This window comes from Phaethon lepturus, unplaced genomic scaffold (assembly GCF_000687285.1).
Source record: "Phaethon lepturus isolate BGI_N335 unplaced genomic scaffold, ASM68728v1 scaffold11731, whole genome shotgun sequence".
Classification (NCBI taxonomy): domain Eukaryota; kingdom Metazoa; phylum Chordata; class Aves; order Phaethontiformes; family Phaethontidae; genus Phaethon; species Phaethon lepturus.
In genome coordinates, this window is record NW_010517002.1 from 25,448 (window position 1) to 40,419 (window position 14,972).

The 14,972-nt window shown below is 36.8% G+C and overlaps 1 protein-coding gene across 1 annotated transcript; it reads right to left on the reverse strand.

Annotated features, from left to right (window-relative positions):
* Window positions 1-2,214: 2,214 nt before the first annotated feature.
* On the reverse strand, window positions 2,215-11,530 carry LOC104627858 (glutathione S-transferase C-terminal domain-containing protein-like; the record flags this gene model as incomplete). The annotated part of the gene is given in 4 exon segments (XM_010296243.1): window positions 2,215-2,308; window positions 3,004-3,258; window positions 8,991-9,464; window positions 11,102-11,530. Coding segments are annotated over 4 exon segments (1,234 nt in total), but the record flags the coding sequence as incomplete, so codon positions are not given.
* Between the last annotated feature and the right edge of the window lie 3,442 nt (window positions 11,531-14,972).

The window sequence follows — 14,972 nt, forward strand, 5'->3', positions numbered from 1 at the left end:
AACTTTGTCTCAACTGCTATGAACATTTGTAAGAGGAAATTTACTTACCAGTTACAGGGGTAATCTGTTTGAATGCTTAAATTGCATTACTCAAATCCAGTTTAAAACCCTTTCAGATTCAGTGACTATTTTCTTAGTGTGACAGGTAGGATTTAGTAGTAAAATATTGAAAATTTCATTCATTTAACAATGGTTAGGCTGTACTAGCAGAAGAATGAGGAAACAGAGAACAGTACCACTTAGAACAGCACTACTTAGAACAGCAGACAGAGGTAAGCATGCAGATATATCCAACTGAAAAGAAAAATTAATTCTCATATCAGGAAATTTCTTTTGGCATTGTGTGACTCTGTTGCTCCTGGACTAAAAGTAGAACCATTTGGAATCTCCTTAAACCAGAAAATGGCATAAGCATCACTGTGATCATGGGTGGCGGGAGACAAAACCTCTCCCTTGGCACCTTTCTGAGCTAGCAGATCTTCCAAAAAATTGAACTGAAAACTGATTTCAGAGATCAACATCATTAGTAATTATTTCAGCAAGCATGAAAAAAGAGAGAGCGAGCACGCACAGAAGTGGGAAGCAGCAGGAGTTTATTTTTCCCCCAGTCAAACCGAGTCTGAGAGACTCCTGCCAGCACAAAATTTCCAAATATAGATTCATTATGTGATTCTGTATTTTTCAAATTTTTCACAATTTTCTTTCAAATAGAAGAAAAGTGATATCCTGACAAAAGTATGAACTAAAACTTAAAGCCAAAACCCTGAGCATTGGAAATGTTTACTCCCTTCCGACAAAATACTGGAACGTGTCACAGAAACTCAATGCACATAATCCTCCCTGAGCATTTCAGCAGTCAGACTACAGAGCTACTTTAACATAAAAAGTATATCCAAAACATACACACAAAGTCTGAAGAAGCATGATGTGATGTTGACAGATGCAAACCCAAGTTTTGTTTTGTTTGGTTTTTTCTTCCATGCTAAAGGAAAGAAAGGATCAATAATTAAAGCAAGGCATGCTTTATGACATTGGTCAAGACATGACCAATTTCAACCATAATTTCAATCAGTAACTGCCCAGTGAAGAGTTCTCTCAGGACAAAACCGGAGGAGAACAGATCATGTTATAAGGATGGACACTTTATATAAAATTATGAATCTACTCCTGGTACGCATGAGGGTTTTGTCGTGGCTTTATGAACTACACACAGATCCAAACCACAGGAAACCAACTTCAAATTTGATCTTATTTTTATAGACTGTATATCGTAGATGGGAATACATGCTTGTATTCATACAGTTAGTTGGTTTTGGTTTTTTTATTAAAGGAGTATCTTTTGTAAGTGCCTATAGCTATTCAGTGATTCCTAGCATATTCTGTGAAGAATTTCATATATTGGTCATTGAAGAGCATATGTATGTTGCATGTATATTTCTGTATTCTTTAAATCAGAAGTTCTAGGCTAGTGAGGCTAGATTGACTCCAGTATCTAAGTTATCTTATTTACACAAAAGAATACAAAGCTTTTTCTTCTGTGTAGAAAGGAGTTACTGTCCACTAACTTCTGTCTGCTAGTATCTGTAAGACCTTTTAGAGGAAACTGTGCTGTGTGGTGCGAGAGGTATTCAACACTCACAACACTGATGAAAACAACAAACACTGCGATAAATCAGTTTTTCCTCTGTAGAAGTATAGCAACTAGGCAACAGACTGCCCTACAATCCAGCAAAGTAAACAACCCTTAGAAGGCAAGGAACACTGCCACAAAAGGAAAGACTCACTCATATATAGCTACCAAACTTTGTTAATGAATATTATTTTCATGAAAATAAAATCAGCTGCTGCTCCTTTGGGAGAAATAGTCTACATAAAACATTCATGCTGATTACATTAACATCTGTAGTCAGAATCTACTGTTCTAAATATGAAGAGAAGTTCAGAAAAGTAGGTAACAGTGGGGAAAAAATATGGTTCGGGAACCAAGGTCAAGCTTGTATTCCGAATTTGGACATCAGCTGTTGATGACCTGAGGGAAGTCATCCCACCATGCGTCCCAAACAGACTGAATTTTAAAATAGATTTAAAACTGCTTACCTGTTTTAGAGCTCTGAAATACAATGAAAGGTGACATATTTTCCTATAAAACAGTTAAGCAGCTCCACCAGAAGGTGGCACTGTTAAATACATATACACATAGATAGAAATTTTTACCTTCTCCAGGATTGACTGCAGATGGTAGATTGGTCCAGTCTAGGGTCCAGTTGGGGCATGGATGAGGAGAAAACTTTGCTTCAATACCATTTTCCTATGTGAAAGGGAGGACAGGAAAATTAAGACCCTGATCCTTTACCCACTGAAGTTGGTAGCAAAATTCCCACTGAATTCAACGGCATCAGTTCAAACTGTGCAACACTTTCAGCCTAACTGAAACTAAACAGGCAGCTGACTTTACATCATATGGGATTCAAATTATGTATTTCTCTCATTTTCACAAGAAAGTCCTGTTAATTTTCTTTATGAAATTCTGTCAGCATCTATGCTAAAAATATTGAGAGTTATGGAACATGATGGATAGTTTCTAACAAAACCCATTAGGGTTCCCAGCTGTCCAAAACTCTCTAAAAAAACAACAGAAATGATAGAATAATGAAGCCAAATACAAAAGCAACATTTTTTTTCATCCTTTATATAAATATCTTTAAAAGAGGAATACAATACTGCAATTCAAACAAAGTTACTTTGATTATTCAGAATTATTGATAGGGATTCCAGCAGTCCTATCTTGGATCGATTCAGGAATTGAGCAAATATCGTAACAGAACAACAACAACAACAACAAAAAATCACTTCTAAGTCAATGCATATCAGACAGAAGATGGGCAAAAGGTATTAAACTGTGCAAGGCTATCAGACTTAGCTTCTGCAATTCTAGTAAGTTTCACCTATTCCAAATGAAACAGATTATTACTATTAAATAACTCATCAAAAAGCTTAAATTACCATTAACTTAGTTATAGTTGGCCTCGGACCACCTATAAAATGACTGTCTTCGTTCTCCTCTTCTAATTCATCAGGAATTGAAGAGAAGTCTTGCAGCTGTTCCACTGGAGCAGACATTAACTCTGGAAGCTGGAGAAGGTCCATGTTGCATTTGCCAGCAGCTTTCTTTACTCCAGGTACTTCTTGAACTCTTCGATACCAACTGGATATCAGAGGCAAATTTACCAGATTTTTGCCTTGTTTTTTGCTGGAAACCTAGAAAAATAAAACAGAAAGGTTACTTGCTGCTGTAGATTTCTTCCTACAAGCCACAAGAAAGCATGAACTACAGAAGTGAGCTCTGCTGCATGCTGAGCATGCTTACTCATAGCTAGCTGAGTAAGAGCTAGCTATGCAAAATACTAGCTATTTAAGAGCTCGGGCCTGCAGGTGGAATTGCCAGTTGGCCATTTAGACTTTATCTGCAACTCCCATTTGCTTAGTAGGATGAAAAGGTTTACATGACCAATTTCAACCATAATTTCAGTCAGTAACAGGAAAAGACAACTGAAGTAACATTCTTAGTCATCTGCTATTTCCAGACAAGGGGATGATTCGTTTTGTTTGGTAATCACACAAAAAACCCAAACCAAACAACACCACAGTAATTTGCAATGAATACCTAACTCTAAGCAAGAAAATATGGTACCCGAATGTTCTTCTTTCCCACAGGCACCCTACAAGCCCTTAAAAGCTCATCCACTGACAGCTCTTTTGCCAGCAACTGCAAGCCTGACATACCTTTGACTACGTCCAACAGCAAAACAGGCACAGGCATACACTGTCCCTAGTCCTTTTTGAAGTCTTTGCACTACATCTGTGACTTCCGTTTTTTTCACTAGCACTAAACACAAAACTTCTTTTTTTAAATCATATATTTACTCAAACTTTTTTACCATCATATTTTTATACAACAATGGTAACTAGTGTATTTCTTTTCTGAATTAAGTATATACGATGGTGACATGAAGGGGCCTTCAACAGAAATTAGAATTAAGTGTAAAAAAAAAAAAAGAAAAAGAAATTCTTAAGTAAGAATGCAATGGACATATTACAGAAAAAGATACCCAAATCACATATTTACATGAAGACCAGCTAATTTTTAAAAAGGATGCATTTGGTGAACTTAAGTAATTTTTGTTCGGATTCCCAAATGTTTTAGAACAGTGAAGATCATCCTCTTACAGGAGAGGTTGTGGAGTCTCCATTCTTAAGAGATACTCAAAACCTGACTGGACATGAACCTGGGCAACCAGCTCTAGCTGACCCTGCTCTGAACAGGGGGCTTAGACAAGATGATCTCCAGAGGTGCCCTCCAACCTCAACTATTCTGTGATGTTGTGCCTGCTTCAAGCAAAAAATTTAAAACCATGATTACAGGAAAAGGCAGAAAAGGCCTTGCAAAAACAGTGCTCCTCCACATATTTGTCCTCAGTGTGGAAATAGAAACAGGTAAAAACACTTGAAATGACACAAAATTTCAAGCAGCTTTCTTGCATGCTGTGTTTATAATGTTCTTATGGTAATCACAAGTAATTACTAATAGCCAAAGGAGCAAAAGGAGCAGGATGAACTGTGTAATTTTAGTATCTAATTCAATATTCTAATATTAACACAGGCAGAAATACATTAATTCATTTAAGGAAGAAGTTGTTTGGAAAGTAAGTCTAAGAGGCACTGTTACACTTGATAACAAGTGCTCTAAATTGTGTTTTAAAAAGTGAATAGTGGTTTCTCCCAGATGGAGAATGGAGCTTTTGTTATTCTTCTATTAATTTTAAACACTTACAACTAATAGAAAGTGTAACAAAGCTAACCTCAGAAAGATAACAGAAACTAAATGAGGTAATGAAAAACAACTCTTCAGCTTCATTATCTTACTTTTGGTAATTATAAGTACAATCAGTTAGTCAGGTCTCCTTGTATGTACTGTATGATACTTTCCAGACACATACCCATTGCAGACTTCATTATTATTCACAACCTTAAAGCAAAGTGGAAGTGCAACTATAATGACTTTTTTTTTTTTTTAAACACAATCCAGGAAGTCCAGTTATATAAGTGATAAATAACATTTTAATACAGAATTAAAGTCTGGCATTTCCATTAACGAGAGCAGTTTCAACCCACTGCCTGCAATAAGCTTTCAGATGCAAGTTATTCCATTTTGATGATAACTGTAGAAATCAAAGTCTAATTGCTCAGAAAACCATCATTCACCAGAGAACAGAAATAAAGCAACGTTACCCCAGAGCTCTTATACTTTAAGTAAAAATTAGATTGAAAGCCATTTTTTTAGGACAATCCTTGATTCCAGCTAACATATATGTATTATACAATATGTAGTTTGTAAGCTGCAGACCACCAGAGCTCAAGGGTCACACATGAAAAGCAAATAAATACAGCATTCTCAGCTGCTCACGGTACATCTACAGAATTATTTCAATTGGACTGCTGAAATTAAGCATCTGATCCAAAAATTTCCTCATGCCCAGCACCAGTAAATCAAATATTACTCTAAAAAGTTAGGCTCTTCTCTTTTAAAAAGGGCTTGGAAAAATAAATACAACTGAAATAGATTAAACTTTTTTAAATAGTAGGAAAGCATTTTATCTCACTGCTTTTGTTTAGCATCATCCATACAGAAGTTGCTGTTAATGCTCAGTTATGTGATTTGCAAAACAAGACAACAAAGCAAAGATGAATTAATAACCATTTCTGTAAAATAACTCATCTTAATTCAAAGGCAGTCATATTAATCTACTTCTGGACTCCCATATTGCTATCATCATACAGAAATCCACTGAGGAGGATGATCTTGGTTAAAGAAGTTGTAAGTTGGACATTTGTCACATATTATGTTTGCTAGTGGTTGTCTTGATTTTAGAGACTGTTTCTCTGCATCTGTTTGACAGCATCTTCTCCACGAATTCCATTTGTTTTCAAACACCATAAGGCAAATTTGGCAAAACAACTTGCAAAATCAAAATGCAAATACCAACTTCACTCAGAGCTCTTCCTGGCAACAGACACCAGCTGAGCTGTCAATCGCATAGAGTAATTGCGGGAATACTGGTAGTAGGCAACCTCATTGTATCATTTTAATGTCATGGGAAACAAACACACAGTTGTAATTTCCTTAATTCTTTTCTGTGTATACATCCTCATAAAACTCTGCATACAGATTGCACTGAGCATGGCTCTCACACGGTCTTGCCACAGAAGTTTTTTCCACTGTAAAATTGGTTTTGAGGCAGAGCTCAAGTCACTCGCGCTAAAATAAGGCCTACATCTTTCCAGAGGTGAGAAAAGGGTAGGAGGAAAAAAGAGGGATGAGGGAGGGTAAAAAAAAAAAAAAGTTAAAAAAAAATCAAATTGCATGGCTTTATTAGGCTCACAAGATATTTTGATATATTTTCCTAGTCCAGATGTTAAGATATTTGTACAACAAAATCTGCAAGACACTGGCACTTACTAGGTAAGTGCTATAAAAAAATAACATGCACACACAGAGTCTCCTCAGACTCAGACAAATTTTGTAGAGTCAGAGATCCACCACAAAAGATTCAATAACCAGGTGACTAAAGGCTCTCCCTAGAAGAAGAGTGAGATGAGCTTTTAACAGACCATTGATCTAAAGGTAGAGAGACAGGAATATTTTACTGATTAAAATTACAGTCAGGTTAAGACAACCAATAGCCTGGCAAACTGCATCCTAGAGTGCAGAAACTTCTAAAATCAGCTTTGCCACTTGCAACAGTGTTTCTATAACGACATTCTATGTGCGGGAGCAAAGATTTATCCCCCAGTCTACGGTACCCTGACTGCCAGCGGTGCCAGTGCTCTTCCTGCTTTATCTTGGTGAAACTCTTTGAAGGTTTCGAACTTCTCCATATACAGACTGAGATGTATATGGACATTTTGAGATGTCTAAACACATCACAAGATGCAAAACAGTCCTATGCTCAGAATGAAATTTTGCATATACCCACTATATACAATGCCCATATTACTTTGCTAGCATACACTGTTTTTCCTCATTGCTGCAAAAAATTCTTGATGTAAAGGAAAAAGGCAAGGATGAAGACAATTGAAAACAAACCCATTGGTGTTTGTCCAGTATTGGAAATGTGCTAGGTTAACTGCAAAGGAGAAGAGATGCAAAGGCATCTTTGAATAGATCACGCTCTTGGTGCTTCCAAAATACTTACACAATTTAATAGAAAAACGTTCAACTCCCCTAAAGGGAAGTGCGGACTTTTTATCAGTATGTTATTGTATCATACATATAACACAAGATTCTATTAGAAAAAAAAATTAAGCAGCCCATCTCGTAAGACTGCAAGCAGAATCATAACTTTTCAGTTATAAATGTCACTCCAAGAGCTTCTAGCAACGTAACTTTTTTCAAGGACCTTCTCCTTTCACTGCAGTAAACAAAAGACCTTCCACAAGCTGTGGAGAACAGTTTAGTAGCAACAACACTATGAATGACGAAACTACAGATTACTGAAGTTTCAGGGGCTGAAGCACATCCCAAACAAGCTGGCTCCCTAGACACACCACCTCGTTTCTGAGCAGGGTCACAGTGATCAGGCCTTGCTTGAAGAAGAATACAGATTAAGTTTTGTAAAAACAAAGCTGTACAGAAGGATAAAAGGTTTGCTGATATGTAGGTATTATGCTGTCCTAGCCACCCATTTTTATCTACAGATGTGCAATGAAACTGGCTTATTTTGTGGGAGGGCTTGATAAAAAGCACCTATGTGAGAAAGACTAAAGCTGGGTTGGCTATACAGGAATGTTTCCTCCCAAACACAGAAGTCATTTCTAGGAACGAGAAGAAACCAACAGCAAAGGTTAAGAATAATTAACTTAGTATGAGGAGAAATAAGCAAATAGTAAGTCATAGCACATCATGTTTTAAAAAGAAGTATCTGTAGACACAAAAAAAATTCTCAAGAGACTCTCATGCATACTCTACATACCAGCAGCACAAACAAATGAGCTTTTGGAAGTGTTCCCCTAGTCAATACCCAAGCACCTCTTCAGCCCTAGTACGTGTAAGAGAAGTCAAGGATTTACACCTCTAAAAAGCCACTATAGTCCCTGAACCTCTGTCCATTCCCTGCCTCCCTGAAAGGCATTCTTACTTTCCTAAGATACTTGTTTTCTTTTCGGTGCTATCTGTCCCTGTCAAGATAGTCACATAAAGTTTCAAGTCTTTGCTGAAAACAATTCCCATTCGGAGAACAGCCATCTAGTAAAAGTACAACAAACTGGGTAGGAATTCATTTTGCCTTGCCCCCCAGTACACAGTAACCAAAATTAAAATAGGTTCATGCTTATCCACTTTTTTTTCTATGCATATTACAATGTACTTTAAGTGCCCAATTTAAATCTCTCATTGGGGACATCCTTTCTAGTATTTTAAAATTATTATGCCATTCTCAACCCTCCCTCCTTTCAAAATTTGCCATTTATGATGGAATCAAAATTCCAAATCTCAAAAAATTCTTCATGGATAAATGGTGTCATTTTAGTAAACAACCATTGAGTCATGCCTATAAATCTAGTATGCTAAATTTGAGCAAGAAAATAAGTTCATGCTTACCTACTTTTGCTTTATGCAGATTAGAATGTAATTTAAGTGTCCACTCTAAGTATTCTCATGGATGAATTTTCTGGGCAACCTGGTGCCAAAATATTTCAGCATAATATTTTAACAGATAACAGTGTTTACTAAGTATCAATATGCTGTGTATTTGAAAGGAATTTCGGTGATCTCACCAATCCTTGGTTTTGTTTGTACAAAAACAAAGACATGTTTTCTGTTTCAGGTTAAATTCACATTACAAATGCCATACTATATTTTAAATTAAGCTATTTTACAACTTTCCAGTTATTAAAAAAAAAAAATACATATGCACTACTTAATATTTGCAGACTTGTCACCTTACCAAGAACTGATGGATGCATGGCAAAAGCACTATATCTGCCAAGGTAAAATAAAGCCCTTCTGCAAAAACATGGTCCAAAAGCGGAAGGTCAGAGGTTTTTGTTCTCCTGATGTGAGGGGCCTCCCTGTTGGCAGCATCTGATACTTCCTGGGCAAGTAGCTTGGAGAAAGCTATGCTCAGTTCCAAACTTGGGACTGGATGTTCATGCATTTCCTCTGGTTTTCCTTCCACTGCTGCTTCTTTACCAAGTACAGGCACTGCAGCCTTGGCATCTGCCTTTTGTTGTTGAAGTTTTTGCCTTCGAATTTTGTCATCATTATGCACTCGGACAGGTTCTCCAAGCTTCCTTTCAAATTGTAAAATGTCAGGAGGAATAGTTTGACAGTGCTCAGGAGATGCCGTCAAAAATCCTTCAACAGCCAGAGGTATGCTGATCTCACAAAGCTTGGTCCACTGGCTAACCTGTCAAATAAATGTATGTAATTATTGTCTCTACAGAAAGATAAAAAAAATCCAGGGTACCTTTTTGTACACTTTAAGCAAAGAAATTACAGTCAAAGGTGGGAACTACAGCCTTTAATACACTCTTTGATAATCTTCGAAGCTCAGGTATTTTGTATTACTCTTGCAATAGCAGAATTAGGAACCTAAATCTTATATATAACAGAATGAACAGTTATACAGTATAGCATATTTTTACTCCTTATTATTGGCATAAGATTAGGGTGGCTGCGTAACTCATGAGAAGCAAAGCTGTGATCAATTTATGTGATCTCTACCAAGCACTGCTAATAAAACCAGAAGATTACACCCAACAGATTTTGAGCACATTTGTTCTACAGAAACACATTATATTATTAGTGTTTTTTCAGCATGCAACATCAAAAAACTTTACTCTAACTGAACACCACCTTAAAAAAAAAAAAATCACTTTTTTCCCATATTCTTTTCCTTGTCCTCTTTTTCTTATTATCTGTACTTAAAGGTTTTAAAACTTTTAAACTCTTGTCTTTTCTTATTCAGTTTACTCACTTTACAGCCATCTGAAACATGGAACCAAGTTTTCCAGCAGTTCCAAGATGAGATTGGAACCAGAGTTTTCTGGAGGATGCCAGGGACAAAGTCTTTATGCTAGTGCTAGATGGACTAACACAAGGGTATGCTTCTCCATCCCTGCTCGCCAGCAAGGATGAAATGGGTTGGAGGCACAGTAATCAACAGCAACCATGGATGTAGCGCTCATGAAATAGTGGAGTTCAATCTCCTGAGAGAAGCAAGGAAGGCAAGTGTAGATGGATCAACTGCCACATGAGTAAACTCCTATGTGATAAATGGGATGGAATATCAACTCGAAGGACAGTAGTGGTTAATGGTACACACTCTACCCGAAGGTCAGTTAGAAGTAGAGCTCTTTAGGGGTCTATGCTGAGGCCTATCCTATTTCTTCCATCTTTACCAATGACCTGGGGGTAGAGGGAGATGGAATATACTCACACCAAGGATGACAGACTTGAGCAGAGCAGTCAAACTGCAAGAAAGGGCTGTCAATACAGGCGCTTAGACAGCCGAGAGAACAGGCTGACAGGAACTTCATGAAACCCAATAAAACATCCTGCACCTAGGATGTACTGAACTCCTAAAATGGTACAGGCTAGGGACTGACTACCTGGCCAGGTAGCAGCTCTGCTGGAAAGACCCTGATCACCCTGGTGAGCATAAGCTAAACATAAGCCAGCAGTGATGGCAGCTAACAGTATACGGTGCTCAAAATTAACAATAAATTATTTCTTACTTTACTTCAAGTTAGAAGAGCTGTACTGTATAACTCATTGAAACTATACGGCTAGACATGAAACAAAGATCTGATCCATTTTTTTGAATCTTAAGGTTCTTTTTGTACTGACAAAAAGTAGTCCCTTTAAAAATAATTATTTTTCATCTTTACAGATGCTTCTCTATTGAGGAAATTTCATTTTCTAAGCAAATTAAGTTTTTTACTAAAAGAACTTAGTTTACATCAATATTAAGAGTCTACTTCAGAGTATTTAATTGTTATAAAAAACCCTATTAATGTATCCAAGAGAAAGAGATGCACTCACTTCAGCACAGGCTTTTAAGCAGGTCTTCTTAAAGCCTAGGAGTTCCAAAACATCCTTTTTAGATGGATCTGCCTCATATGTTTTCTGTATTATATGCCTTAAGACAACAGAAAGCCCAGCTCGGCAGAACTTGCCATCCTTCACGACAACAGCAGGTAAACAGCAGCTCTGCACAACCCCTGGAAGCTGACACCTGGAGATTAAATGGATCTCAAGATCGCCAAGGAGGTTTTTTGTCACAAACTGATCATCCACATTTTCACCAGTCGGCACTAAGAAAACTTTGAATAATTTGCAGTCACAGTAGGATAGCAAAAACAGTGCAATAGATGTATGAAGAGGAAAGATACTATCTCTGTACTGATGAGAAAAACCCAAATATAAATGTTCTTCAGAAGCACTATCTTTCATCTTCTTCCTGAGCCGAAGTTCCTGAAACAGAAATCAGAACACAACATTCGTAAAAGAATACAGAATTTAGAATAAAAAAAGAGGGTTTGAAACAGTGGTCCTTCCACTATCTGCTAAAACTGATTTTAACATAAGACACTACTAACGACATCCTGCCTGAATAAGTGGACTGCAGGTCCTCCTTGAGAGAAAAAAAAATGGTTTCACATAAACACTGTCTCTTCACATACAAATCTTTGATAGGGAAACGATCTCTGTAAAAGCTGTTTTACATTTTAGTGTATTTCTGACATTAAACAAAACATACAACACCAAAACAAAATATTTCCTTTTAAATTTTTTAGTGTATGAACATTTTAGAGCAAGGCTTTAAAAAAAAAAAAAAACAAAACACAATAATCTCCCACAACATTAACCATATATAACATATCTACAACAGACAGCTTCCTAATGCACACATATTGGTTTCTGTATTAAAAATTAATCTAGAGCCTGGCAAGACACTAACTGAAGGTCAAGAGGTCACATGAGAAGAAAAAAAACTTTCATTTCAAGAACACTACATGAACACCTCAAACACACAAATACTTTAAAGCAGTTAAATAGAACAGCAACACAGCTAAAATTAATGTCTTCTCATTTTCCTTACACTTGGTTGAAAATTACGTTTTTCCTATTAAAGTATTCCATACCAGTTTAATATAAAACAATGATGCAATATTTTTTCTGTTCCATCACTCAATAAAATTGCTCATTAACTTATAAATTACAACTCATATTGAAAAGCTTTAGACACTAGATGGCACTCTTAAAACAATCATTATAGGAGAAATTTGAATGTTGCTAAGAAAGGCCAGTATTTTTATATATATATATATATATATATAAAAAAAGCACAATGACATTGGAACAGCATCAATCTTTCAAATACCTGTCTAGATTAATAAGGTCTCTGTACAGTTACTTGAATATGATGTTATTATTTAAAAAGCAAAAAAAGGTTTTCATTTGATATATCTAGATTATTGGATTATTCTTTTTTTCATGTAGATGTGTACATCAAATTTACTGGTTTATATCCTCTATCACTGGGCCAAATCAATTGTCCAAAAAGAGGCAGTGGAAGAATAACATAAAGTCCACCTGACATTAAGTAAAGATCATGATAATGACTGTTACAGTGAAGTACTTTTAAACCATTATATTACATGACTTTGTCTCAGAACAACAGTGGCTCAACATAATAGTACTGTTGCTTTTCTTTAATTAATGCACCTGCCACACAAAGAATATTATAATACATAATGAAATACCTACTTTCCTAAAAGCTATTTTATTTGGATAAATCTTGACAGCCTATAAATTGAGACAGAGTCAATACCATAAGTACAGCTCTGTGGAAGAAACTATATAGTGAAGGTACGGTTGAGGAGATTAGTCACAAAGAGTTAAGTCTTACATGCTAAATCCATAGTTACAAGCATTTAAATTACAGAATCACAGAATCATTAAGGTTGGAAAAGACCTTTAAGATCATCAAGTCCAACCATCAACCCAACACCACCATGCCCCCTAAACCATGTCCCAAAGTGCCACATCCACATGTTTTTTTGAACACTTTCAGTGATGGTGACTCCACCACCTCCCTGGGCAGCCTGTTCCAATGTTTGACCACTCTCTCAGTAAAGAAATTTGTCCTAATATCTAGTCTAAACCTCCCCTGGTGCAAATTCATATCCTCAACTACAGTACTTTCAGTATTACACAGTACCCTTGTATCCATTTGCATTATTTTTGTTTTCCGTGGGAACCTGTAGAGCATACAACCCCATCTTTTCCTGGCCACTCTAGCCACTCAGGTATACACATTCACCTTATAAATCACTTCACCACTGATTTTTTTTCTTTTCTGGTTGACCTTACTGGACATAATCAGCTTTTTTGGTTATTATCATACTGTATAGAACTGCTAAATATTTTTGTAAATTCTGAAGAGGTTTCTATTTCTAAAGTACATTATTCTGTGGTTTCCATCTGTTAACTGCCTGTTTTTACAAATTATGCCAAATCCATCACTCAGGACTGCACAAGTAAGACAATAACCTTTTCACCACACAGGTGCTCTCAGCAGGCACACTGGCCCTTGCCCTTTTTCATCCAGACTAGCAGCTCTGAAGTACTGTTTCCCCACAGAGGATACTATATCTATTTATATATTAGACTAAAAATACAAAATAAATACTTGAAAGATGCCCAAATAGAGGTACTATTTAACAGGCTACTGATTAAAATTACAAAAATGTCCTGTTATGAAAACTGGTAGGTGAAAGGATGAACACCAATATGAATTCTCCTCCAATCTATTGAACAAAATTATTTCTACCTAGTAGCAATGAGTAATAGATAGCAGTTATCAGTCAGTGCCCGAGACAGTAAGTGATTTGAAATAATGACTTTTTGGTTATTAGTCTGCTCTGTATTCAACCCACTAAATGCCACAGCTGACATTATCCTATTAATCCACCTGTCTCCTTGAAGTTTGAAATTTGACTTGAAATTTGTCTAGTCACATTCTTATCCCCAGGTATACAACTATCACACGGAGAAGTCACACAAACCAGATAAACCAATACTACCATCTTGCTGAAGGAGGATGAGCAGATGCTGTCCAGAGCTACCCACTCCATCCTCTTGACAGTGTCAGAAAATGGGAATATGCATGCAGCCCCCTTCTTTTAGCCCATAGTATCTTAACTGAAAGTCACTTCCCTCGATCATTTTAGGTAAGGCCTGGATTTTGCACTGAAGCAAAGGTACGCTCAGGAAAGATCTGTTCTTCTAAATGCCTTGAAGAGGGAACCTCTGGGAGACAGCTGGGCCAGACAGCTTGAGGGTGGTTACTAACTTCTTCAAAAGTCAAAGTAATTTTTTTGTGAACATACACAGTAATTTACCACTTCTCAGCTGCAACATGGTGAACTATACCACAGGCACTGAATTATTTTTTCTGAACCTAAATTAACTTCTTACAAAAACAGAAAGAACACAGAAACAGTGACATTCATGATCTACTTAAACAGTAGCACTGTGCTCACACTGTAAAATCAGAACATTTTGCACAATTGATCGAGAAATAATTATTTTTGGGAGTAGAGGAAGGGAAGGCCAAGACTTTTCTTCCCCCTCAGCCAGAGCAGTAAACTAATGTCATTCAGCATGTAGCCACAAAAGTGCCCCTGTAAAGGACGTGGTAGAAATGTGCAACTGCAGGTGACAAGGAAATTACTTTTTTTGCCAGTGCCTCAGACCTAGGTAGCATCAACTGGTCTCAGTATCACACACCGAATTGCTTAATACCCTCTAGTCCCACAAATTGTCAGTTAACACCTTCTCCAGTCAGTTCAGACTCCAATTTGGCTCTTCCTTGTATTCTCCTTCCTCAGGTAAAGCCACCTCACAC